Source organism: Mirounga leonina, unplaced genomic scaffold (genome assembly GCF_011800145.1).
Source record: "Mirounga leonina isolate KUSES-001 unplaced genomic scaffold, KU_Mleo_1.0 Mir_115, whole genome shotgun sequence".
Lineage (NCBI taxonomy): Eukaryota > Metazoa > Chordata > Mammalia > Carnivora > Phocidae > Mirounga > Mirounga leonina.
Genome location: NW_023270268.1, coordinates 88160737 through 88188157, shown reverse-complemented (window position 1 = coordinate 88188157; position 27421 = coordinate 88160737). Strand labels below are relative to the sequence as shown.

The 27421-nt window shown below is 38.9% G+C and overlaps 1 protein-coding gene across 2 annotated transcripts in view; it reads right to left on the bottom strand.

The window, feature by feature from the left end:
• The window catches only part of HACD2 (3-hydroxyacyl-CoA dehydratase 2), a 113958-nt gene extending 86549 nt beyond the window's left edge, over positions 1-27409 (bottom strand). For both annotated transcript variants that reach the window (XR_004678249.1, XM_035000008.1), the window contains exons 1-3: positions 27235-27409; positions 24280-24397; positions 888-906 (exon numbers count right to left, since the gene is read on the bottom strand). Coding sequence is in view for 1 of the 2 variants with exons in the window: in XM_035000008.1 (XP_034855899.1) it covers positions 888-906; positions 24280-24397; positions 27235-27389 (292 nt within the window). In the remaining variant the exon portion in view is untranslated. The remainder of the gene's footprint in view (positions 1-887; positions 907-24279; positions 24398-27234) is intronic.
• Between the last annotated feature and the right edge of the window lie 12 nt (positions 27410-27421).

The window sequence follows — 27421 nt, the reverse complement described above, 5'->3', positions numbered from 1 at the left end:
AGGGGATAGCTTGCTGTGTGTCCACCTGTGTGTCCTTCTGAACTAAGTCTCCTCTTCTCTGAATTCCACAGTGCCAAGCACAGTGCCCTGAATACAGGAAGTACCCACTTAATTGTGAATTAAGTTGACAGGACCAAAATGGTTTGGATGCATGATTCTGGAGTTTTCAGACCTTTGGTGCTTCCTGAGGTCAACTGTAAATCCTCCCTTTCAGAGACAAGTTCAAACTCACAGCAACCAGCATGGGCTTACTCTACAGAATCTGTCAACTTTCCAGAACTGATTTTGATTTGATTAGAAGGGTCTAGCCCACCCCAGAGAAGAAGCTATACCTCGGTTCTGAAGCCGAATTTGATGACCTGCCCCTTCCCCCAAAAAGAAAACACACTGCATCTGCTTTTAGTAGAAATCCCTTACATTTATATAACTCTTTATACTTAGATTTTACCAATCCCTCTTACCTTCACTCAGTATTCATCTGGGAGATAGGCAATATATGTAGTACTCCATTTTAAACACAAGGAAAGAGCATGTAATATTCAAGTGATCACAGAGAGGGCTTTATACATAGCCCAGAATCAGGACCCCAAGTCACATTTTAATGAATATGCTAGTGCTTCTGTCACCCTTATAACAAGATGAGAGGGGCCTCTTTAAATTGACACAGTGAAACAGCTGTGACATTTAATAAATGGTTCAGTGATAACATCTAAGTAGTACCTGTCATTTAAGACACCAAAAGCCATGCCAATGTAAGCAATTTTATATACAACAATTAAATAGCTTTGTTTTCTCAATATTAAGTCATAATCAAGTTGGCCTATTATTTATGAATTTTAAAAAAAGCAGAACCCACTGTACATAGTAGGGGGGAATTCCATACTTACCTACTGCACAATGTAAAATCTAGAGAAAAAAGGGGGAAAAAAGAATTAGTAAAGAGCAATAATAATATATAGTTCCCATAACACATATTCCATTTTTAAACTTGGTTATTTAACAAAATGTACATTCTTATTTATTTTTGTTTGTTTGTTCCTTTTTAGTTTGTGTATCTGCGGAAGATTTCCTAAGGAATAAACCTTATCCAGTAATCCACCAGATGTCTCTTTTATAACACATAAACTTGTAAGAGCAGTAGCTGTCCACCTCCCATGTCCCATATTCTATAGAACAAAACTGTCACAGACTACAGAACACAGGGTCAGAAGAGCCTTTGTTGGCTCTTCTTACCCGGCAGGCCCTTTAATGCAGACATTCATTCAACCTACAAAGCTCCACAGTGAGACTTCATCTTATCTCATTTGGTGACCTCATTACAGGCATGTTCCCAGTCCAATCTGTGACCCTAGATCTCTTCATGCTTCAGGCCCACATTGCAAACTGCCTTTGGACATCTCCATCTAGGTGTACCAGCAGCAGCTCAAACATGGCATGCCTCTTCAAGAAACTCCCCCTTTCCTTCCTTCATACCTGCTATGCCTGTTATCATCAACCTCCCAGTCTCCCAAGTTTAGCTGTTCTTTCCTTCCCCTCACCTACAAGTCCTACTGGTTTCCAAGTCCTGCCAATACTTCTGGCATCGGTCTTCCCTGTTTTTATTTCCAGTGTCTTGGGTGAGACTGCTATCTCCTTTCCATCTCAGTGGCCATCCAAGTGACCAATTAGGTTATTCTAAATTGTCTTCTAATTCATCCTGTATATGGCATTGCTTTAACCCTGGTGGTGGTTGCAGTAAAGATGTAACCTAAGGAGCTGGGTTCAAGATGGCAGTGTAACAAGATCCTGAACTCACCTCCTCTAGACACAACAAACCTACAACTAGCTGTGGAATAATTCTTTCTGAAAGGTATCTGAAAGTTCAATGAACAGAGCCTTCACAACAAAGAATAAAAGGATAGCAGCAGAAACACAGACTTGCTAGGGAATAAAACAAACCCCAGCTATGGTGGGTCACAATTGGGAGGGACATCAAAAGTGTGGACTTTTCCCAGAGGATCAAAGGTACCTGAGTTCTACACCTGGCACCCAAATCTTCAGATCCTGCACAGAAGAGACGAGCCCCCAAAACACTAGGCTCTGAAAATCAATAGGGATCACCTTGAGGAAGACTATAAAGCTGCAGGGAACAGAAAACCTGCTCTTAAAGGGCCCACACACAGACCCGCTCAACCCAGAAACCAGTGTAAAACACCAACTTGAATAGTACATAGACCACAGATAAAGGAGAATCATTTGCTAACCTTAAGAGCGTCTGCCCGAAGAGGCTGGAAACAACAGGGACTCTCCCTGGAAACTGACACCAGTGGGAGCAATTTTTGTGATTCAAGTCTACCTTACTAATGTGGGTGCTGGTGGGCATTATTTTGGAATTCCTCTAACATTCTATTAACAGTGGGAACACCCTGCAGAGCACTCTGCCCAAAGACACCCTGCAGAAGTTGTGGACACAGCCTGCAGCCCAAGTGTCAGCATAGCCCACCAACCACAGCCCCAGGCCCTGCCACAACAGGAGGGCGCACACAGCCCACCAAGGGGACACCCCTTGAGCTCCTGGTTTTGGTGATTGGGAGATTGTATTTCTGGGCCAAATAGTACCATCTCCTATGTAAGGTCACTCATTCAAGACTGGGAGAGGTAGCTGACTTACCTCATACATAGAAACAAACACAAAGAATTAGGCAAAATGAGGAGGCAGAGTAATACATTCCAAACAAATGAACATGACAAAATCTCAGAAAAAGAACTAAATGAAACACAGATAAGCAACCAACCTGATAAAAAGTTCAAAGAAATTATCATACAGATGCTCAGTGAACTCAGTAGAAAACTGGTTGAACACAATGAGAACTTAAGCAAAGATATAGAAAATATAAGAAAGTATTGAACAGAAATTTGAAAAATACATTGGAAGGGTTCAACAGCAGACTGGATGAAGTATAAGAATGCATCAGCAGGCTGGAAGACAAAGCAATGGAACTTGCCCAGACAGAACAGCAAAATAAAAAAAATTAAGATGAGTGAAACAGACAAAGGGGATGAAGAGGTTCAAACTTCCAGTTATAAAATAAAGTCACGGAAATGAAAAGCACAGCGTAGGGAATATAGTCAATAATACTGTAATAATGTTGTATGGTATAATCTATGGTATAATCTATAATCTAAGCAAGCAAGAAGATACAATGGGAAAAACTCTTCAAAAATGGTGCTGGGAAAACTGGACAGCTACACACAATGAAACCAGATCACTTTCTTACACCATATACAAAATTAAACTCAAAATGGGTTAAAGACCTAAATGTGAGACCTGAAGCCATAAAACTAGAAGAAAACATAGGCAGTAATCTCTTTGACATCTGTGGTAGAAACATTTTTCTAGATGTGTCTTCTTTGGCAAGGGAAACAAAAGCAAAATTAAAACTACTGGGAATACACCAAAATAAAAAACTTTCGTCCAGCAAAGGAAACCATCAACAAAACAAAAAAAACCAATCCACTGAATAGGATATTTGCAAATGATGTATCCAATAAGGGGTTAATACCCAAAATATATAAAGACCTTATACATCTTAACACCAAAAAACCAAATAATCCAGTTAAAAAATGGGCAGAGGACAGGAATAGACATTTTTCCAGACAGGACATACAGATGGCCAACAGACACATAAAAAGATGCTCAACATCACTAATCATCAAGGAAATGCAAATCAAAACCCGTGAGATATCACCTCACACCTGTCAGAATGGCTACAATCAAAAGGATAAAAAATAACAAGTGTTGACAAGGATGTCAAGAAAAAAGAACCCTTGTACACTGTTGGTGTAAATGCAAGCTGGTGCAGCCACTGTGGGAACATAGTATGGAGTTTCCTCAAAAAGTTAAAAAAAAAACTACCATACAATCCAGTAATTCCACTGCTGGGTATTTACCCAAAGAATACAAAAACACTAATTGGAGAACATATATACACCCCCTGTGTTTATTGCAGCACTATTTACAATAGCCAGGATATGGAAGCAACCTAAGTGTCCATGACTGACGAATGGATACAGAAGATATGTTATATATACACAGTGGAATATTACCCAGCCATAAAAACGAATGACATCTTGCCATTCGCAACAACACTGATGGATCCAGAGAGTATTATGCTAAGCAAAATAAGTCAGTCAGAGAAAGACAAATACCATATGATTTTACTCATATGTGGATTTTAAGAAACAAAACAAAGAAAAAAAGAGACAAAAACAAAAAAACAGACTCTTAACTATACAGAACTAGTGGCTGCCAGAGAGGAGGCAGTGGGGGAATGAGTATAACAGGTGAAGGGGATGGAGAGTACAATTATGATTTCAGAATAGCTGAAAACTTCCCTAATCTGGGGAAGGAACTGAACATCCAGGTCCAGGAAGCCCAGAGTTTCATATAAGATGAACCCAAAGAGATCCAAACCATGATACATCATAATTAAAATGGTAAGAGTTAAGGATTAAGAGAGAATCTTAAAAGCAACAAGAGAAAAACAACTTGTTATGTTCAAGGGAAACACTAGAAGGCTATGTAAGCAGATTTTTCAGTAGAAACTTTACATGCCAGAAGACTGTCATGACATATACAAAGTGCTGAAAGGAAAAAACTTCCAACCCAAATTCTCTGCCTAGCAAAGTTATCATTCAGAACTTGAGAGACTGAGAGTTTTCCATGTAAGCAAAAGCTAAAGGTATTCATCACAACTAAACCAGCCCTACAATAAATGGTAAAGGGACTTCTTTAAGCTAAGTAGTAAGAAAACATAGGAAAGTAAAAATCTCACTGGAAAAGGTAACTATATAACAAAGGTATTGATCAATCAATCACTTATAAAGCAAGCATGAAGGTTAAAAGACAAAAGTAGTAAACTGAAATTACAATAATTAGTTAAGGGAAGCATAAAATAAAAAGATATAAAAAGGAATCATCAAAAATAAAAAATGTGGGGGGAAAAGTAAAAAGGTAAAGCTCTGAATTGTGTTTAAGTTGCTATCAAGTTAAAACAGACTGCTATTTGCATAAAATATTTTGTGTGACGCTCACAGTAACCACAAGGAAAAAACTTACAGTTAATACACAAAAGAAAATGAGAAAGGAATTAAACATAACACTAAAGAAAGCCAGCAAACCACAAGGGAAGAGAAAAAGAAAGGAACAGAGAGGAACTACAAAAATAGCCAGAAAACAATTAACACAATGGCAGTAAGTATATGCTTATTAAAAATTACTTTAAATGTAAATGGACTAAATTCACCAATCAAAAGACACAGAGTGCCTGAATGGATAAAAAAATGAGACCCATCTATCTATATGCTGCCTATAAGACTCAGATGTAAAGACACACACAGAGTGAAAGGGAAGGGTTAGAAAAAGATAATCCATGCAAATGGAAATGAAAAGAAAGCTGGAGTAATTATACTCCTATCAGATAAAATAGACTTTAAAACAAAGATTATAAGGGGCTTCTGGGTGGCTCAGTTGGTTAGGTGTCTGACTCTTGATCTCAGCTCAGGTCTTGATCTCACGGTCATGAGTTCAAGCGCCATTCTGGGCTCCACCGTAGGCATAGAGCCTACTTTAAAAAAATAAATAAAAATAAAACAAAAACTATAATAAAGGACAAAGAAGGGCATTATATAATGATAAAGGGGTCAATCCAGCAAGAAGATATTACATTTATAAATATATATGCACCCAACACAGGAGCACCAAAATATATAAAGCAATTATTAACAGACCTAAAGGGAGTAATTGAAAGCAGTACAATAACAGTAGGAGACTTTAATACCCTACTTTCATCAAGAGATAGATCATCCAGACAAAAAAATCAATAAGGAAACCCTGGCCTTAAATGACACATTAGACCCGATGGACTTGATATATATAGAACATTCCACCCAAAAGTGGCAGAATACACATTCTTCTCAATTGCACATGGAACATTCTCCAGGACAGACCACATGTTGGGCCACAAAGCAATCTCAATAAATTAAAAAAGAGTGAAATCATATTAAGCGTCTTTTCTGACCACAATGGTATGAAACCAGAAATTAATTACAAGAAAAAAACAGGAAAACCCACAAAAACATGGAGATTAAACAACACGCTACTGAGCAATTAACAGTTCATTGAAGAAACCAAAGGAGAAATAAAAAATAGCTAAAGACAAATGGACACAAAATCTGACATACCAAAATCTATGGGATGTAGCAAAAGTGGTTCTAACAGGGAAGATAATAGCAATACAGGCCTACCTCAAGAAACAAAAAAAAAATCTCAAACAATCTAATTCTGCACCTAAAGGAACCAGAAAAAGAAGAACAAACGCCAAAATTAGTAGAAGGAAGAAAATAATAAAGATCAGAAAAGAAATAAATGAAAGAGATTAAAAAAAAAGAATTATTCATTTGAGGGCACCTGGGTGGCTCAGTCGTTAAGCGTCTGCCTTCGGCTCAGGTCATGATCCTGGGGTCCTGGGATCGAGTCCCACATCGGGCTCCCTGCTCGGCAGGAAGCCTGCCTCTCCCTCTCCCACTCCCCCTGCTTGTGTTCCTGCTCTAGCTATCTCTCTCTCTGTCAAATAAATAAATAAAATCTTTAAAAAAAAAAAAAGAATTATTCATTTGAGAGAGAGAAAGGGAGCGAGAGAGAAAGCAGGGAGAGGGGCAGAGGGACAAGCAGACTCCCCACTGAGCGGGGGATCCTGATGCGAGGCCTGATCTCATGACCTGAGCCAAAGTCAGACACTTCACTGACTGAGCCACCCAGGCGTCCCTGAAATAGAGATTTAAAGCACAATAAAAAAGATCAATGACAGTAAGAGCTGGTTCTCTGAAAACAGAAAATCAACAAACCCTTAGCTAAACCAGCCAAGTAAAATAGAAGAGAGGATTCAAAGACATAAAATCAGAAATGAAAGAGAAATTACAACTGATACTACAGAAATAAAGGGAATCATAAGAGACTACTAAGAACAATTGTATGCCAACAAGCTTAACAACCTAGAAGAAATGAATAAATTCCTAGAAACATATAATCTTCCAAGAATGAATCATGAAGAAACCGAAAATGTGAATAGATTGATAACTAGTAAGGACATGGAAACAAAATCAAAAACCTCCCAACAAACAAAAGTCCAGGACCAGATGGCTTCACTGGCGAATTCTACCAAACATTCAAAGATTTAATACCTATCCTTTTCAAACTCTTCCGGAAAATAGAAGAGAAAGGAAAGCTTCCAAACATATTTTATGAGGCCAGCATCATATATACCAAAACTCAGCCATGAAAAGCATTCAGGAAAACACAAGAACGCACACGCTTGCCACTTTTATTCAACAGAGTATTGAAAATCCTAGCCACCGCGGGACGCCTGGGTGGCTCAGTCAGTTAAGTGTCTGCCTTCAGCCCAGGTCATAATCCCAGGGTCCTGAGACTGGATCCCGCATGGGGCTCCTTGCTCAGTGATGAGCCTGCTTCTCCCTCTGCCTGCTGCTCCCCCTGGTTGTGCACACTCTCTCTCTCCTGACAAGTAAATAAATAAAATCTTAAAAAAAAAAAAGAAAATCCTAGCCACCGTAATTAGGCAAGAGAACGAAACGAAAGGCCTCAAATTGGTAAGGAAGTAAAACTGTCACTATTTGCAGATAATATGATACTATATATAGAAAATCCTAAAGATTCCACCAAAAAATGTTAGAACTAATAAATAAATGGATTCAGTGAACTTGCAGGATACAAAGTCAATACAGAGAAATCTGTGGTGTTCTATACACTAATGATGAAACATCAGAAAGAGAAATTATGAAAATAATCTCATTTACAAATGCACCAAAAAGAATAAAACACCAAGCAATAAACTTAACCAAGAAGGTGAAGGAACTGTACACTGAAAACTATAAGACATTCATGAAAGAAATTAAAAAAGACACAAATAAGTGAAAAGATATTCTTTGCTCATGGTTTGGAAAAATTAATATTGTTAAAATGTCCATACTACCCAAAGCAATCTACAAATTCAATGCAATAGCTATCAAAATTCTAGCGGCATACTTCATAGAACTAGAACAAATAACTTTAAAACATGTATGAAACAACAAAAGATCTTGAATAGCCAAAGCAATCTTGAAAAAGAAGAACAAAGCTGGAAGTATCACACTGCCTGATTCTAAACTATACTACAAAGCTATAGTAATCAAAACAGTATGGTATTGGTAAAAAACAAAACCAAACCAAAAAACAGACACACAGATCAATGGAACAAAATCAAGAGCCTAGGAAAAAACCCACCCATATATGAACAATTAATCTATGATAAAGGAGCCAGGAACATAATATAAAGGACAGTCTCTTCAACAAATGGTGCTGGGAAAACTGAACAGCCACATGCAAAAGAATGAAACTAGACCACTATCTTACACCATATACAAAAATTAACTCAAAATGGATTACAGACTTGAATGTAATACCTGAAACCATAAAATTACTAGAAGGAAGAGGCAGTAAGGTCCTGACATCAGTCTTAGCAACATCTTTATGGAGCTGACTGAAAAGGCAAGGGAAACAAAAGCAAAAATGAGCAGATGGGACTACATCAAACTAGAAAGCTTCTGTACAGGAAAGGAAACCATCATCAAAATGAAAAGGCAACCTACTAAATGGGAGAAGACATTTGCAAACTATATACATGATAAGGAGTAAGGGGTTAATATCCAAAATATATAAAGAACTCCTACAATTCAACAACAAAAAAACCAAACAGCCCTATTAAAAAATGAGAAGAGGATCTGAACAGACACTTCCTCAAAGAAGACATACAGATGGCCAAGAAGCACATCACTAATCATCAGGGAAATACAAATCAAAACCACAATGAGATATCACTTAATGTTAGAATGGCTGTTATAAAAAAAGACAAGAAATAACAAGTGTTGGCAAGGATGTAGAGAAAAGGGAACCCTAGTACACGGCTGGTGACATTGTAAATTAGTGTAGCTACCATGGGAAACATCATGAAGTTCCTCAAAAAATTAATAATAGATCTATCATTTGACCCAGCTATTCCACTTCATATTTATCTGAAGAATACAAAAATACTAATTTGAAAAGATATATGCACCCCCATGTTCACTGTAGCATTATTTACAATAGCCAAGATATGGAAACAACCTAAGTGTCCATTAATAGCTGAATGGATAAAGAAGATGTGGTATATTTATAAAATGGAATACTACTCAGCCATAAAAAAGTGAGATCTTGCCATGTGCCACAACATGGATGGGCCATGAGGACATTACACTCAACAAAATAAGTCATATGGAAAAAGACAAATACCATATGATTTCACTCATATGTAGAATCTAAAAAACAACAAAACAAGTGAACAAAATGAAACAAAAACAAATTCAGAGAACAGACTAGTGGTTACCAAAGGGGAAGGGAGTTTTGGGATGGGTGAAAGGGGTGAAGGGGGGACAACAATATGGTGATGGTTGGGAACTAGATTTGTGGTGATAACTTTGTAGTATATACAGATATCCAATTATAAAGCCATATACCTGAAACTAATATAATAATAAAAAAGTAATCTGAAGCCATCTACAATATTATTTAATGACCAAAGCTTTTCTGGATAAGAGCTATCAGCTATTGTAGTACATTTTAAAATTTACATTGCTGTAGCAGTCATTCTATTGTTTGGTCCTAACAACAACCCTGGCCAATAGGCAGGACAGATATCTTTACTTACAGATGAGAAAGCCAAGGCTTAGAAAAGCTGCTTGAATTCCCCAAGGTAGTAAGTGATGTCCAGAATCGAGGCTCTATTTCTACTCTATTGATTTTATCATATTATTTCATTGTTTATTAGTTACAAGATATCTGCTGAAACCATAACTCAAGACTTGGCTCATCTAAAATATTCCTGATAAGACTATGTCCTTGAGAATTATTAATTCTCTAAATTTTGGGGGCAGGGGGAGTGAAAGAGGCTTGGATTAAAAAAATCAACCTTTGGGGCGCCTGGGTGGCTCAGTCGTCAAGTGTCTGCCTTCGGCTCAGGTCACGATCCCAAGGTCCTGAGATCGAGCCCCACATCAGGCTCCCTGAGCCTGATTCTTCCTCTGCCCCTCCCCCCTGATTATGTTCCCTCTCTCGTTGTGTCTCTGTCAAATAAATAAAATCTTTTAAAAAAAATCAACCTTCACAAATTTGTTGATAACTGATAAGAAAAGAATTATTATACCGCAAATCTTATCTTTTTCAAAAGAAAACACTGCTAAGAATCTCAACTATGTGAATATTACAAGATAATCTGGACCTCCTGCTGTAAAGTTGAGGAAAATAAAAGATGTCTGTAGATTTAAATGAGGAACAAAAGACATGAATAAAGAGCATGCTGAGACAAGACAGATAACAGTACACAGATAGAAAACCTATCCATGTATGTGGTAAGATGTCCACTCAGGAGGCTGATTAACAATAGGACATTATAGAAAAGGATATATGGTTGATCCTTACACAACAATGGCATGAAATGCATGGGTCCACTTACACTCAAGATTTTTTTTCAACAAATAAAAAAAATTTTTTTAATTTATTTTAGAGAGAGCACGGAGTTGGGTGCAGAGAGAGAAGGAGAGAGGGTCGTAAGCAGACTCCATTCTGAGCATGGAGCCCAATACGGGGCTCAATCTCATGACCCCGGATATCACAACCTGAGCTGAAACCAAGAGCTGGAAGCTTAAACCAACTGCGCCACATAGGGGCCCCAAATACATATTTCATATTGTGATTAACAAGTAAGATAGAGGTTGCCAAATGACTAGAAGGGAAGGGAAGGTGGAAGAAAGATGTGGAGAAGGCTGGGAAAGCATGGCTCCTGCCTGTTCCTGGCATTCATCACCACACCACCCACCTGGGGGAAGCTCAGTTCACTGAGGTCTTCAACTATGAGGTGCAAAGGAACCGGCTCTGGAGAGGGATTCCTAACAAAGTGGCAGGGCCAGTTACTGGCCAGTGTTGTTCAAGGATCACGGAATGATAACCTGCCTTCCTAAAGTAAGGGTTCCAGGAACTCAGGATAGGATAGCACCAAGCAGAAATCTAGCCTGCAGAGAGGAAAGGAGGGGCGCTGTCCAAGGTGCTGAAAATTATCTGAGGCTGGGAACTAATTCTCAAGGGGAACTGGCCTTTCAAAGCTTGCTAGCATTTCCCACAAACAGAAACTGTATTAGAACCATGTAAAGGGAGTCAGGTGAAGCAAGTGACCTATCAAGAAGCTCTGCTTTCACCAGTTCTTCGAATTCCCCTGAACTGTGCCTGGAATGAGGTTTCCTACATTCCTGGGAAGAGGAGCACGGAGCGGGTGTCACTCCCAGAACCAGCTTCGCTAACTTTGGATAAGGATAAGGTGATGTGTGGTGCCTCACTCTACTACTATACTGTATAGTAACTGCATTTTTCTTTTCCTTTTAATTTTCTTAATAAAATTTCCTTTTCTCTAGCTTACTTTATTGTACAAATACATCAAAGAATAGATGTAACACACAAAATATGTGTTTATCAACTGTTCATGTTATTGGTAAAGCTTCTGGTCAACAGTAGGCTATCAAGAGTTAAGCTTGTAGGGGGTGAAAAGTTATATGTGGATTTTCGACTGCACAGGAGGTTGGTACCCCAACCTCTGTGTTGTGTAAGGGTCAACTGTATAGTGTCTGACGGCTATCATTTTTTCTTTGTGTGACAGAATAACAGGTCTTAGTCCTAGTAGACCCAATCTCCCCCTTTTAATCACATATATTTTATAATGCCTCTTCTATCCTCAAATGAAATTCATAGGTGATAGAATCTACCTAAACAAAAATTTTTTAAAAATACAATGTTCTGATACGGAAAGAAGAAACAGAAAGTAATTTATTTTTTTAAAATATGTATTTCACTATACAACTGTTTGGGGACATAATAAAGCAGTCAGATATATGTGACAATTTATGACAAATAAGTTTGGATTTAAAAATAAGAATATCAAAAAAAATAAGAATATCAGAAAGCACTTTAAACTAGTATAGAACAATAAAAGCAGAGGTGCAGACCAACACTAGAATAAAAAACAGTATTAAGATAGTAATAGACATAGGAAAGTAATTTTTTTTTTTAATTTGAGAGAGAGAATGAGAGAGAGAGAGCATGAGAGGGGGGAGGGTCAGAGGGAGAAGCAGACTCCCTGCCGAGCAGGGAGCCCGATGCGGGACTCGATCCTGGGACTCCAGGATCATGACCTGAGCCGAAGGCAGTCGCTTAACCAACTGAGCCACCCAGGCGCCCCCATAGGAAAGTAATCTTAACTGAAGTTAGAATAATATGCCAAGGTAAATAACAGTCAAAGTAAAAAAAAAAAAAAAAAAAAAAAAAAAGCAAGTACAATATCATCATGAATGAGCCTGGTCTTATTTTTTCTAAGTGTGGTGTCAAAATAATCCTTTAGGTTATGTCACAAGACAGGGTAGGAAAAAAGTATCACAGAGGGGCGCCTGGGTGGCTCATTTGTTAGGTGTCAGCCTTCAACTCAGGTCATGGTCCCAAGGTCCTGGGATCGAGCCCCACATCCGGCTCCCTGCTCGGCGGGAAGCCTGCTTCTTTCTCTCCCACTCCCTCTGCTTGTGTTCCTGTTCTCGCTATCTCTGTCAAATAAAAAATTAAATCCAAAAAAAGAAAAAAAAGTATCACAGAAAGCCCATCTGCCCATATTCTGTGAATGGTGCAACAAGGAAGAGATGGATTAGATAAAAACAAACAAACCAACACTGCAAGAGGCAATAAAGCAGTTGTGTAATAGACTGGTGATAGTTTTAGGATAAAACTGAAAAACTATGGTGGTCCCCAAAAAGGCAATAATAAGAAATATTATTAAAAGTTATATTTAAAAAAATCCAATGAGATCCCTGTATTTCAGGTACCTTCACTAACTTAATAATTGAAGTCTAAACAGGAATCTCAAATCTTGTTACATAATTTCAGTCCGTTTCATTGCATTGGCAGTAACAACACTATTGCACTGAAATTCCTTTCAGCTAAATATGCAAGTTCGAAATGCTGTAATTCTTATAGAGTACAATTTGCAGAATGAACAAATTACTCAATTATTTTGAGATGGTATCTTTATTTCACTTAGGTTCCTTCTTTTTATCAACTGTGGTAAGCAAAATTCTAAAGATGATTCCCTGTGATTCCTGTTCCTTGGTTATCCAAACGCTAATCTAGGTACTGCAGTGTAGGGATTTTACAAAAGTAATTAAAGTCCCAAATCAACTGACTTTAAGGTATGGAGATTATATGGGTAGACCTGATCCAACAAGGTGAGCCCTATAAAAGCAGAGCAGGAAGTGACCTCCAGCTGACAACTAGCAAGGAAGTGGGACCTCACAGACCTGCAAGCACAAGATTTGGATTCTGTCAACAAGCTGAATGAGCTTAGAAGCACATTCTTCCCTAGAGCCCACTGGTAAGAGCCCACTGGTAAGAGCCAGCTTGACTGACACATTAATTTCAGTCTTGTGAGGCACTATGTGGATAACTGAGCCAAGCCCAGCTTCTGACTTACATAACCATGAGTTAATAAATGAATGTTATTTTAAAAACAAACTGCTAAGTTCATGATATCTTTATTATGCATCAAAGGAACACTAAGATAACAATTTCTTTCTAACTTAATAAGCTTTTGGTTTAATTTCTCATGAAGATATTTTAATATCAATATGTACTACAAAACTACCAATTTGTATTTATAGAGTGGTTAGTCTGAGGGGATATACAAAAGTCAGGGCAGATGCAGGACAAACCTTTACTGAGTTGGGACTCTCTCAGGTGTTGTAAGACATACAGACACAGCAACTCTACTGTGGCAATCAAAACACTCTTACAAAAAAGTTTAGCAAATCTCAAGAGGAATTGGAACCCAAGCAGCTCTGGAGACCCAACTGTAGCTCATGGATTTAATATGACTGGGCTACAGTGGGCCCCAATCTCTCTCAACTCAAAATTCCAAATTCTTGGGAGAAAAATATCTGACCAGTGCAGTATGGGTCAAGTGTGCACCCCTGGACCAGCCAGCAATGGCCTGAGAGGGAGTCAGGGAGTAGAGATGCCCTTGCTATCAGGAAAGACAGGTCCAGCCATGAAACTGGGAGAACTTCCAGGGAGGACAAAAATCTCCTGAGCTGGGCAGCCCTAAGACAGGTCTATCATACTCATGTTATGGGAAGTCCAGAACTAACCTGAGTTCTGTTTACCTGTATCTGGCTAGTTTTGAAAATTCTCATACCATATGTATGTATGATTCCATTTTCTCTCAAAACATTGACTCCATGCATTTTCTTCTTTATGCTTACGGGTTTTTTTTTTCCCCCTGTATATACAGCACTTATGATTAGAGGCAAACACCTTTCTCCCCTCCTCTGGCTTCTATGAGAAGAGTTTTCTCCCAAATATTTCTCTGTTAATCACTTTATCCCAGGAAAGGAAGGATGACTCATCTGAACAGTAAATTTGAGAAGAATAAATGGGGAGTGCTCAACTCAGCTCTACCCTGGGGTTTTCACAAAGAACTCCAAGTTCTCTATTTACTCCATGCCAGCCTGGCCGCTGCTGCCTAGGGCAGGGTGGGTGGTGATCTAATTCTGGAGTTCAGTTAGCAAACCCATTTAGTTTGCACACAAACACAGCCTCCAGCTAGGCCTTTATTGCTAATAAAGTTGATTTTTAGGATCCTTATGCAATTCCTTTGAGTTATTTCTCAATGTTCAGAACATAAGCAAGAAAAAGGGGGTATTTATTGTACTGCCTCAGACTCCAGTCCAAACTTGTTTTCAAAATCCTTTTACATCCATTTTTAAAGGAGAAAATAGGTGAAATTTCCTTAATTACCATTATTTTCTCTCTCATTTAATTTTACCTTTCTTGCTATATTCAGCTCTACAATTTGTTAATTCATTACCTGCTTTATTTTTATAATCTGATTGTAAAATGCTGAACCCTTACTGAACTTAAAACTGGGAAAAAACTAGGGGCACCTGGGTGGCTCAGTTGGTTGGGTGTCTCTTGATTTCAGCTCAGGTCACGATCTTGGGGTGGTGGGATTCTCTCTCTCTCCCTCTCCCTTTGCCCCTCCCCCAGCTTGCTCTCTCTGAATAAATAAATAAATAAATAAACACACACACACACACACACACACACACACCCATCCCTGGGAAAAACTTAAGGTCATTTAATCCAGTGTATCCACTGCAGAGAGTTTAAGACCATGCAGCAAAACCAAGTCTCAGTACCCAGATGTCTTGTCTCCAGTGTTCTTTTACATATACTGTGACACTTAAGTACAATTCTAATTTTACTTCTGTAACATTTCTGCCAGCTTTTCAATGACAATCATTTACCCATCAACTAATTCCACCAACGTGTTTGCCATGTTCCTCCTGCATGACAAATTATGAACTCTGCCAGTTTCTCTTTGGCTTCTGCTCTGATATCAACTTTATCTTCTGCTGTAACTGGGTGGTCCTGCTTTTCTTGTATGCTTGGTCATGGCAGACTGGTTTGTCCTCCAGTAAACTTGTCTTTCACAGCAACAGGTTGCTGAATTTTGTTTTTTAAACTGTTAACCATCACTATAACTTATTTTGAAAAAATTAATGAGTCTATCTGTATAAACATTAGAAATGATGCATTTATACTACACTCCGTCATCTTGTAGGTTTACTGTTATAGTTCCTTCTTCTTTTTTTTAACAACAGATGTAAAATTCTGTACTTTCCGTGTGTACTTCACTTTAAATCACAAGGTAATCTATCTAAGCTATTTTTCTTTCTTTTTAAAAAAAGTTTTAATCTTGTTTTTCTCATTTTTGTTTTTGATTATATAATGTATTACATTTTATATTTATTATACCTTCCTTTTTATTTCAAGATTCACAGAAGTGATATACAAGCACACACTAAAGTCTAGAGAGCAAAGAGGAGAACTTCCCTTTTATTCTTCCCCAAATACCACAATCCCCCATGGGAATAAGTACATGTAGCAGTTTACTATATATCCTTCCACATCTCTTCCAATACCTGCAATTTGCTTTTTTCCTAATGATTTTTCCTAATCTAAAAAGATCAACATATTTTAATAATTATTCTCATTATTTCACCTTATGAATTATGAAGTTAAACTCTGGAGTGACATAGAATTTACAATTTCTTCCTTGGCTTACTCTCCTTCCCACTTCATTCTACTTGGGTAAGATCTGAATTATCTTATGAAATTCCAATGGACACCTTGTAATCTGTATCAGGATCTAAAGCCATGCTGTCCAATGCAGTGGCCACTACCCACATGTGCCTATTGAAATTTAAACTAAAAATAAGTAAAACTTAAAACTCAGTTTCTTGGGGCATCTGGGTGACTCAGTTGGTTAAACACCTGACTCTTGATCTCACCTCATGTCTTGATCTCAGGGTTGTGAGCTCAAGCCCCATGTTGGAGCCTACTTAAAGTAAACAAAACAAAACAACTCAGTTTCTCAGCCCCACCAGCCCCATTTCAAGGGTTCAATTGCCACATGTGACTAGTGGCTGCTGTATCAAACCGCACAGATTCAGAACACTATCACTGTAGAATGTTCTAGTGGACAATGCTAATCTTAACACTTGGTTAATTTTATTTATTTACCTAAGAGTTAAATACCCTTTGATAAGGTTCTTTCAAAGTTTCAATACTTTTTGTAGGTATTTCAAAATGTCTCCATCTGTAGGAAATTGCAAGGTTATCTAGGAACCTAACGCTTTCTCCTAATTTCATGTGGATATTTTTATTCTTCAAAGTCTAAAGTCCTAGGCTGTTTTACTATTACACTTCTTTTTTGAAGATTTTATTTATTAATTTGAGAGAGACAGAGAGAGCACAAGCGGGGGAAAGGGCAGAGAGAGAGTGAGAAGCAGACTCCCCACTGAGCAGGGAGCCCGATGTGGGGCTCGATCCCAGGACCCTGGAAGGCAGATGCTCAACTGACTGAGCCACCCAGGCGCCCCTTACTATCATATTTTAAGATCTCTTTTCTGCTGGAAATTGCTTATCTTTGTCTTGAGTTTAAAAATTTAACATACAGGTGCCCAAGAAGGGAAGGGATTTTTTTTTTCTTGAAAAACAGCTCCAGCGTGGAACTCCATATACTCTCAATAACCATACTGAGTTGGTCTTTCAGTTCAGAAAAGTTTTCTAGAATTTTTCCTGATTATTTATGAGTTTTATGTTCTAATCATTTCTATTGCTGGTACCCTTACTTTTTGACAAGTTGCATATCCAAAATCCATTTTCGAGATATGTCAGTTCTATTACATTAGTATTAGTCTGTGGAATTTCATTACTTTCCCATATATTTCATTTTTCTGTTATTCAAATAATTATTCACAAATTAGCTAGTCCACCAACACATAATATCTCTGATCCACTTGGCACTACATATTTTGTAATGTTTTTACATTTCAAATGGTGAACTCTGAACATTCCCAACAGCTGCTCTGTAATCTATTTAATCTTAGACTGTAACTGGGAATTCTTACCTTTTCTTATTCTTTAGTATCACCTCTTTCTCTACACTATGGCCTCCTTCCTGCCTTGTACTGATACCATCTATATTTTCATTTCATTTAAAAAAAATTTCTGCCCACTCCTTTTAAAAGCCATTAGCTGTCTTACCTGTTTGAATGCTCTATCAATTTTCTTCTATTTGCTTGAGTTGTCAAACAGTGAGGACTGTGTGGGTGGGCTCCATTTCCCACATGCTCCCTCTTCCCTTCAAATGTTGTGACACTTATTAATTACACCAAGTTCTATTTTATCTCTGGTTTTCACATTGTTTTTGAAGCTGGCTTGTCTGAGGTTTGTTGTCCTTTCTGTCCATACCCCACTATGACTGCTCTGTTAGCTTTTCAGAAGTCTCTTAGAGGTCTGTTTTCTTAAAACAAGTCTGCATAATAAAGGTAGTCTAAAATGTACATATAGCTTCCTTTTTAAGATTATTATTATTGGAAAGTTAGCATGTTTTCATAAGGAGGGAAAATATTAAAGAGGGTCGTCATGTCCCCAGGTAAGTACACAAAAGTAAATTTGACCAATGATGTGCCTCAAGCATACTATCGTATTAATAATGCCACAGAAATTAACCTCCTAATATCTCCATAGAAAAAAGTCATCTAGTATTGGAGGCAAACACAGAAAAACCGGCAGGGAGACAAGATGGGAGCCCCCTCCTTCTTAAGGACACTACAAGTTCTTAACATTTTGCCATATTTTAGAGAAATACTCAAAATCATCTTCCTGATTATGTCATTAAAGGGTCTGAAAAGAGTTGTGAGGTGAGGCACAATGAGAGCAGATTACAGAGACAGGGCTTGGAAAGGGGTAGTGGGGTAAGAAGATACAACAAAAGCTGTCTACTCTCCTCCACTGCCTCTCTGGAACCAGTTCTGCCACTGCAGACCCAGCTCCAGACCAATTCTAGCAAAAGATCACAAATAAGACTGGGGCGTTTTCCCCTTTCTTTTTGTAGGTGAGGGAGTTCTAAATGAGAGAAGGATCTGGAAGAGAATGGGAAGGAAAGGGAATTCCTGCGGTCCAGTAGGCATTCCCAGCTAGACACTGGTTGGTTAAGTGAGACATATAGCAATGTACATATGTTGAAGATGGTCTGTATCAGTCTCAACAATTAACGTCTTTGCAGAGCAGTCCTTAAACCACGGAATCACAGTGCCGCTCACTGAGGCATATCCAATCATGAGTATTTAAAGTGTCTTTGCTATAATTACAGTCTTATGTTAACTAAATCCAGATTCTCTCAGAAATAATTTTTTTTCTTTTTCTTTAAAGATTTATTTATTTATTTTAGAGAGACAGCTAGAGAGCAGGGGTGGGGGGAGAAGCAGAGGGAGAGGGAAAGAGAGAATCTCAAGTAGACTCCCCCGCTGAGCATGGAGTCCAATGTAGGGCTCGATCCCACGACGCTGAGATCATGACCTGAGCCAAAATCAAGAGTTGGACCCTCAACTGACTGAGCCACCCAGATGCCCCTCTCAGAAATAATTTTAAACTGTCATAATATATCATCAGTCTACTAAATTCTAATCTTTTTTTTCTTTTAAAGATTTTATTTATTTGTCAGAGAGAGAGAGCGAGCGAAAGAGAGTGAGCACACGTAGGGGGAGCAGCAGAGGCAGAGGGAAAAGCAGGCTCCTCACCAAGCAAGGAGCCCGATGCGGGGCTCGATCCCAGGACCCTAGGATCATGACCTGAGCCAAAAGCAGATGCTTAACCAACTGAGCCACCCAGGTATCCCTACTAAATTCTAATCTTTAACTCAACTCTAACAAAGCTGGAAAGATAACTTATCCTTATCAATGAATATCACAGATTAAAAAAAAAAAATGAAGAAAACTTATCCACAGCTCATTATAGAAGAATTTTTTAAAAACTGAGATGTAATTTAGATACCAATAAAGTCACCCATTTAAAGTGTATAATTCAGTGGTCTTTAGTTTGTTTGCAAGGTTGCAATCATCACCACTAATTCCAGAATACTGTCATCATCTTAAGAAGAAACCCTGTACCCTTTAGCAGTCACTCCCCATTCTCTCCTCCCCACAGCTGCTGGCAACCACTAATCTACTTTCTGTCTCTATGGATTTGCCTCTCTGGACATTTCACATAAACAGAATCGTACAGTGTGTAGTGCTTTATGTCCGGCTTCTTTCACATAACACAATGTTTTCAAGATTCATTTGTGTCATAACACGTATCAGTAATTCACTAACTTTATGGTATGGAAATTTGTTCATCCATGAATGACATTTTAAAAATATATTTTTTGCTACCTATGTGAATTAGCTTTCAAGATTACTCAAGATTCAACTCAAGACACACCATATTTATTCATACATTCACCTCTTGGCTTACAAGATTATCAGTATATTTTATTTTCTGTCAATTTACAAATCACTTTGTACCTTATGATGTTGGTTGTATTGTGTTTCTGTACTTTGATAAATACCTACTGGGCTTTCCACCTAATACCCCTTTTTCTAGACATTACCCCTTCCCTCCAACTTCTATATGGTTAATGTGATCTTGCTCCTGTCTACCAGGTGACTGGTGGAGGAATGAGAACCTGATTTAAGATCGACAAATTAGGCCCTTCACTGGAAATGTGGAATTGGGAATAGGATTCTATTTCCAACTAGCTGATCTCTTGATTGTAGGAGTAAATCTCAGGAGCTTTGGCTATTACCATTTTTTGCCATGTAGACTAAGAAACCAAGAAAACCAGTGTGCCAGAAGAGAAGAAAGAATCAGAGACAAAGAAACTGAGAATAGCAGAGATAAGAGATGGAGCAGGAATCCCTGAGTTCCCTGCAGTATGCATCCCTGTCCTTGGACTCCATGGGACATCCTATAAACTTATACTAAAGTCCCCTTACTGTTCAAGTTGGTTAAGGAGGTTTCTGTAATCTCCAGCCAAGAGCTCTAGTATAATCATCTACCCAATAAGATTTTAAGCTCTTTATTAGCAAGGGCTCAACCTCCATTGCACACAACAACTCAAATACATACTTAATCAAATGATCACCTGTGGAGTAACTTGCAAAATTATCTATAAAATACACTCAAGACATTCTCCAATGAGTCTGTAAAAAAAAATTAGGATTTGTGTCCACATTATAAAAAAGCTATATTATTGTATCACTGACTCAGTATATCTTTGCACCCATTTTGCAAAACATTAATTTCCTCAGAAGTGGAATCACCTATTTTATTATACTAATCCATCCCATTTGCGCTTGCCTGGTAAATGTTAAATCTTTTGAAAAGCACAGTGTTACATTTTCCTAAGAAAATTTGAAGTTTCTTGCAAACAAGTAATCTCTATTTGTTTTTTAAGCAAACTCCCACAAAACCTACTAACAAATAACATTCAGGGGTGCCTGGGTGGCTCAGTCCATTAAGTGTCTGACTTTGGCTCAGGTCATGATCTCAGGGTCCTGGAATCAAGCTCCTCATCAGGCTCTGAGCTCAGCAGGGAGTCTGCTTGTCCCTCTCCCTGTCCCTCTGCCCCTCCCCTAGCTCATGTCCTCGTGCTCTCAAATAAATAAGTAAATAAAATCCTAAAAAAAAAAATTCAGCATACAGAAATACAAGTAAGTAACCTCATTTATAGTGGTATACATATAAAATGATGTGACATACACACACACACACATATATAAACAGAATATTACTCAGCCATAAAAAAGAGATCTTGCCATCTGCAACAACATGGATGATTCTAGAGAGTATTATGCTAAGTGAACTAAGTCAGAGAAAGATAAGTACCATAGGATTTCATTCATACATGGGATTTAAGAAACCAAACAAAGAAAATAAAGACAAATAAAAAAACACACTTTTATCTGTAGAGAACAAACCGGTAGTTATGATGGGGATTAAGAGCACACTTATCATGATGAGTACTAAGTACTATACAGAATTGTTGAACTATTATACTGTACATCTGAAACTAATACAACATTGTATGTTAATTGTATTAGAATTGTAATTTAAAACAAGGCAAAAAAAATGCAAAAAAGACAGAAAATACAAATCAAAGACACAGAATGTTGGGAAATAAAAAAAACCCCAAAAGACTCTTAAATACAAAATAAAAACTGGTGGTGGCAGGAGATGGTGAAACAGATAAAGGAGATTAAGAGTACACTTATTTTGATGAGCACTGAGTAATGTATAGAACTGCTGAATTATTATATTTCACACCTTAAACTATTAACACTGTATGTTAATTATACTTCAATAAAAAAAAAAGGTATAATGACACTGAACATACAAAGACATAAATGAATAACCTCCCTGGAATCATTCTCTCCTTTTCTCCTCTTGCAAACAAGATATACTGTCAAACATGAATAATTCCCAGAAGGATAACTAATCTGTAATTCAATGACACTGTGCACATGTAATTATTATATGATATAGGTTGCAGAGGCATGAAATCTTCCTTAATGGACAACTCAGGAGATGCAGTTTTCATAAGTCTGCTCTCTTGCCCCAGGCTGAAGGGTCTATTGCCATGACTGACAACTGCAAAGCTAATTCCCTGCTATTCCTGGGAGTCCTCACTTCATTTTGCAAAGTCCTTTTCCCAAAATCAAATCCAGTATTTGTCACCTAATTGGTTCTGAGTGGGGATAACAGAGATAAAACCAAAAATCCAAAATGTTTTCTTAAATCCCTGTTAAAAATTCTATAGGGATAAATGGGCTAATCCTTCAAAGTGTTAAGATTTGGTTCCTGAGTGGATTTTGTAAAACATATTAATGTCACTACCTTCCCTAAGACATACTGAAATTTAAAAAATTATACTTCTAATATTACAAAGGCTTAGAGAGATAGAACCCCTTTAAATCACTGAAGAATTCCTATCAGGTACAACTGCGTACCATGTCAAGCACTGGGGCAGTTTCTCATGGCCTGGCCCCAAACTTGCTTCTCTATAGCTGGAGAGAATTGTGCTGGCCAAAGCTCTGAGAGGCAAAGTACTATTTACTTACTATTGGCACCTTCCAAAAAAAATTTCAAAACTCTAAGTTTAACAAATGGCCCACACAAGGATTTGCTGAAGTTTTCTCAGACTTCCTCCCATCAGGCAGGAAGGGGCTTTGGAAATCTACTTTAACCTCATTATTTCACAGATGAGAAGAGAGGGTGGACTAGAGATAAATGACTTGCTCAAATTCACAGAATTGATAAAACCAGCATAGTTAGAATATGGGTCCTCGATTCGCAGCTGGAAGCTCACCTCCCCATACCATCTGCCTAAAATGTGTAAGTATGGACAGTTTTGAAACCTCTGCTTTCTGAGACAAAAACGAAAAAAGGAAAACTACAACTTTCTGTTTCAAATGTGAAGGTGAGAGGTTAAGGTGTTACATGTCATTTCCTAGAGGTAAAAGGTAATACCCTTCCAAATGTCATGATGGGCTTGCCCTGGAGGCTAAGTGAAATGAAACTGAACACCAGATTTTTGCTGCAACCTGCAGGTTTTTTACCATTATGAACTATAGTACCTATTGATTCTGTGTGCCCAAGGCTACCCAATTCCTCCTTTTCCATTAACAAAGCCTATAGTCCCTTGGCCAGAAGGATGGGCATATGTCCTAGACCCAGCTAATCAACTATCTCACATCACAGGCAAGGGTGACTGGTCTAAGTAAGGCCAATCAGAACCCTTCCCTAGAACTGTGACACAGATGCTGAGAAAAATAACTCCTCCCCCTTTTCCTACCATATGGAGAAGGCAGTCTGCAGTAGGAGAGCCTAAGACCAACATTCAAAGAGAAATAGACATAAACAAGAGATGAGAGATGGAAAGAGTCTGGCAATGTCAAATCCTTGGGTGTCATTCCTGAGCTGGTTCCTTTGATTTGGTAAGTTAACCCTTTATCAATCTTTATCAACTATAAAGCCAGTAAATTCCTTTTTTGTTCAAAATACTTTGTCACTTGCAACTCAAAAATGCTAACATATACTGACCTCAGGAGACAGGACTAGATATGTTACTCTTAATACAGGGAAACTAGGGCGCCTGGGTGGCTCAGTTGGTTAAGCGACTGCCTTCGGCTCAGGTCATGATCCTGGAGTCCCGGGATCGAGTCCCACATCGGGCTCCCTGCTCGGCAGGGGGTCTGCTTCTCCCTCTGCCCTCTTCCCTCTTGTGCTGTCTCTCATTCTCTCTCTCTCAAATAAATAAATAAAATCTTAAAAAAAAAAATACAGGGAAACTAATGAACGTTTATTTAAGAAAAATTTTTTGATGCATGTAGATAGGCTCTACTGTTTCTTGTATCTACCATGTCTGACATCCTACACGCACCAGCTTCACTGTTTCCATCATAAGCTGGCTGCTGAAAGTATCTGAGTTTGCTAACACTTTCCTACAATTTCCCTAGAATTTAAAAAAAAATCCTATTTTAAGCTTGTTTCATTTGATTTTCAATAGAAGCTGAATGTAAAATATATTCCAAGTAATAGAAATTAAATGAGATTTTACCTTATCTAGACTGACAAAAAGATAATCTAGTCATCAACATTATAGTATGCTATGAGGCAAGTTTTCAAATTTTTAACAATAGAAACCAATAAGGACAACAAATCTCAGGACCTACCTCCAGTAAGGCTCCAGTTTGGAAGAATTTCAAAGGCTTTTCAATGGAATAATAAAGGCTATGATAGCTACCCTTAGCCAGGTATGCTCTGACCAGACCAACTGCTATAACCAGCCACCTATGAGAAAGAGGATAAAGAGCAATCAGGAAAAAAAAGGTAAGTAGGACTGTAACAGAAAATTTGGCAACAACAGGTATTGCTAAAGGTGACCTCAAGAATTAGTAGCCTGGATTTATCAACTATGGCCCTCAAATGCCAAGCTGTAATGCACAGAAATGTTGCACCAACAGCACCCAACCAAGAGTGCTCTGCTCTGCAAAAACACAGTGGCACCTCACCCATCTGGAGCTCAGCTTTTTGGCAAACTTGCCTGTTGAGAACAAGGCCAAAATGAAGAGAATAAGCTAAATTGGTCCTTGAGCAGCTAAATTAAGTGCCAGAAATCTAAGACAAGAGAAAAAAGCTGTTAAAGGAAAATTTTAAATGGCCTGTGCAGTCAAAGGGTCTGTAATAATAATAGGGTGGAGGAAAGATGTTTTAACCTGTTTTCACAAGTATCTCACAGAAACACACCCACACCCTACTCTTTTAAAATTGCGAATGAAATAAGAAAAGGTTGGTTTTTTAAAGAAAGAAAGATTTTTTTAGCCGAATTTCCCAAAATCAATTCAGTAAAAAAAAGGCCAGATCAATACAAAACACAAAACAGGGAAACACTTAGGCATATCACTGAGAATGTTACATTTCTGTTCTGTCCTTCTCAAAAATGAATTTCTCAGGCCCTGTAATTTTTTGTTAAGTTCCATGGTGAAACAAATGGACCTTTATTATTAAAGTATGTCTCCTTGAAAGCAGTAATAGAGTCACCTAAATAAATGTACAATCCTAACTAGGCAATGGGATATATGGTCTATGTTATTTCCAGAAACTATCAAAGATGTCAAATAAGAATTTGTAAAAGAAATGAATTCCTTAATGGTATAACTGTCCCAGCATTAGCAACCTACCAAAAACAGAAACAAAACAAAACAAAAAGACTACTTTCTTCTCAAAATCCCAATTTCTTTTCTTGGCTTAAGACACCACTCCCCATCCTCCATCACCCAGGAATAAAGGCTTCTTTCTTTCTCCCCCAGTGTACCTTAAAATCTCTCTCCAGTCCAACGCTCTTGTTAATGGCCTTGCCTACAAGTACAAACTCCTGAAATGTTCTTTTAAAAATCACTCTCTGACCATTTATGCAATAAAAAAACTTGTATCTGTATTATTTCTCCACTGGCCTGTGAATCAAGAGAAATAGGCTCTAGGCCCAGATCTATTACTAACAAGTTCAGTGATCTCAAGCTAGTCAAGAAAGTCACAACCTCTCTGAACCTAAGTTTCAACACCAGCCATTTCTAATGAAGCAATCAAGTCTACAACCCTCCCTATATGTGTGTGAAGAATGCAAGGTGCTGAAATGCTAATGTGACATTAACATTTGTGTTAAAAAGGGAGTGTGTGTACATATTTGCTTTCATCAGCATCTGAGGGAATCACAAAATTAGCACCTCCGGGGAGGGGTTCTGGGTGGAAGGGAAGGGTGAGAGGGAAGAGTTTCACAGTATGCTCTTGGGTATATTTTGAATTATGCACCTGCCAATGTAGTACCTATTTTAAAAATAAATAAAACTAGAAGTTCACCCTACAGTTCTTTAAACTTTTATGCATCTTTGAAAATTTTCATAATAGGGCGCCTGGGTGGCTCAGATGGTTAAGCGCCTTCGGCTCAGGTCATGATCCCAGAGTCCTGGGATCGAGTCCCGCGTCGGGCTCTCTGCTCCTTGGGAGCCTGCTTCTCCCTCTGCCTCTCTCTCTGTCTCTCATGAATAAATAAATAAAATCTTTAAAAAAAAAAAAAAGAAAATTTTCATAATAAAATGTTAGGGAAAATCTTTTACAGATGAATACAATTCAAAAATACACAACAGGGGCACCTGGCTGGCTCAGTCGTTAGAGCAAGCGACTACTGATCTCTGGGTTGTACGCTGGAGCCCCACATTGGGTGTAGAGATTACCTAAAAATAAAATCTTAAAAACAAAACAAAACATAACAAATAGTCTGATCCTGTGATCCTCAGCACCAAAACTATGGGATCAAAGAACTGGAGGAACCCTGGAGATCACCTAATCCCAACTCTTTAGTTTTACAGATGAAAAACGGAGGACAAGAAAAGCAAAGTGATTTATCCAAGGTCACACAGATAGTGTCAGAACTAGAACTAAAAACCTGCTGTGACAAGGGATGGACTAAAATGAGGGAGAAACAAGAGGAGGTAAAACCTGTTTAGAGGGTATATTCCCCTCATCCCCAATAACTCTGCCTTCCACCTTCCCTACCCCAATCCATTCTAGAAAGTCTCAACTCATTTAAAGCACAGCTCTGCTTATGTCACTGGTCAGAAACTTCAAACGCTTTTCCATTACCTTTCAGATTAAAGCTCAGTCTGGATTTTGAAAACAGCCGCCTAAATATTTAATGGTCACTCTGCAGCCACAGCTCCCTCCACTCCCCTTGAGGGAAATGGCTCGCATTCGTGACTTGCCGCCGGGGCTCTCCTCGGCGCTGCAGGAGAGCAGGAGAGCAGGAGAGCCGGCCCGCCGCACCCCCGCGGACTGACCCCTGACCAGCCCACCCGTCCTCCCAAGGCCCTTGGGACCAGCGCCAGGGCGGCTTTCCCAGGGCCGCCCTGGAGCTCGAGAACTCCAGCTCGGGCACACCCAGCCTGAGAACTTGCTCGGCCCCTCGCCCAGGCGGGAGTCCCGGGCAGGCACCTGGGCCGACTAGGCTGCCCTCAGTGCCCCGGAGCCCGGACCCTGCCACCCGCCGCCCGGGCTGCCCTGCGCGCGGGCCCGGCCGCAAAGCCCCCTTCCCGGCCCGGCTTGCTCCCCGCCTCCCCGCGTCCCGGCCTCACCCCGCCGTCATCACCACATTGTAGATGACCAGATACGCCGTGGCCAGAGGCCCTGGACCCTTCTTTTTCCGCGCGCCGCCAGCTTCCCCGGCCCCGGCCCGGACCCCCCCGCCCCCATTCCCCTTCGTCGCCGCAGTAGCCGCCGCTGCCGCCATGTCAAGTTGCCGGAGCACGCTCTCCTTGCGCG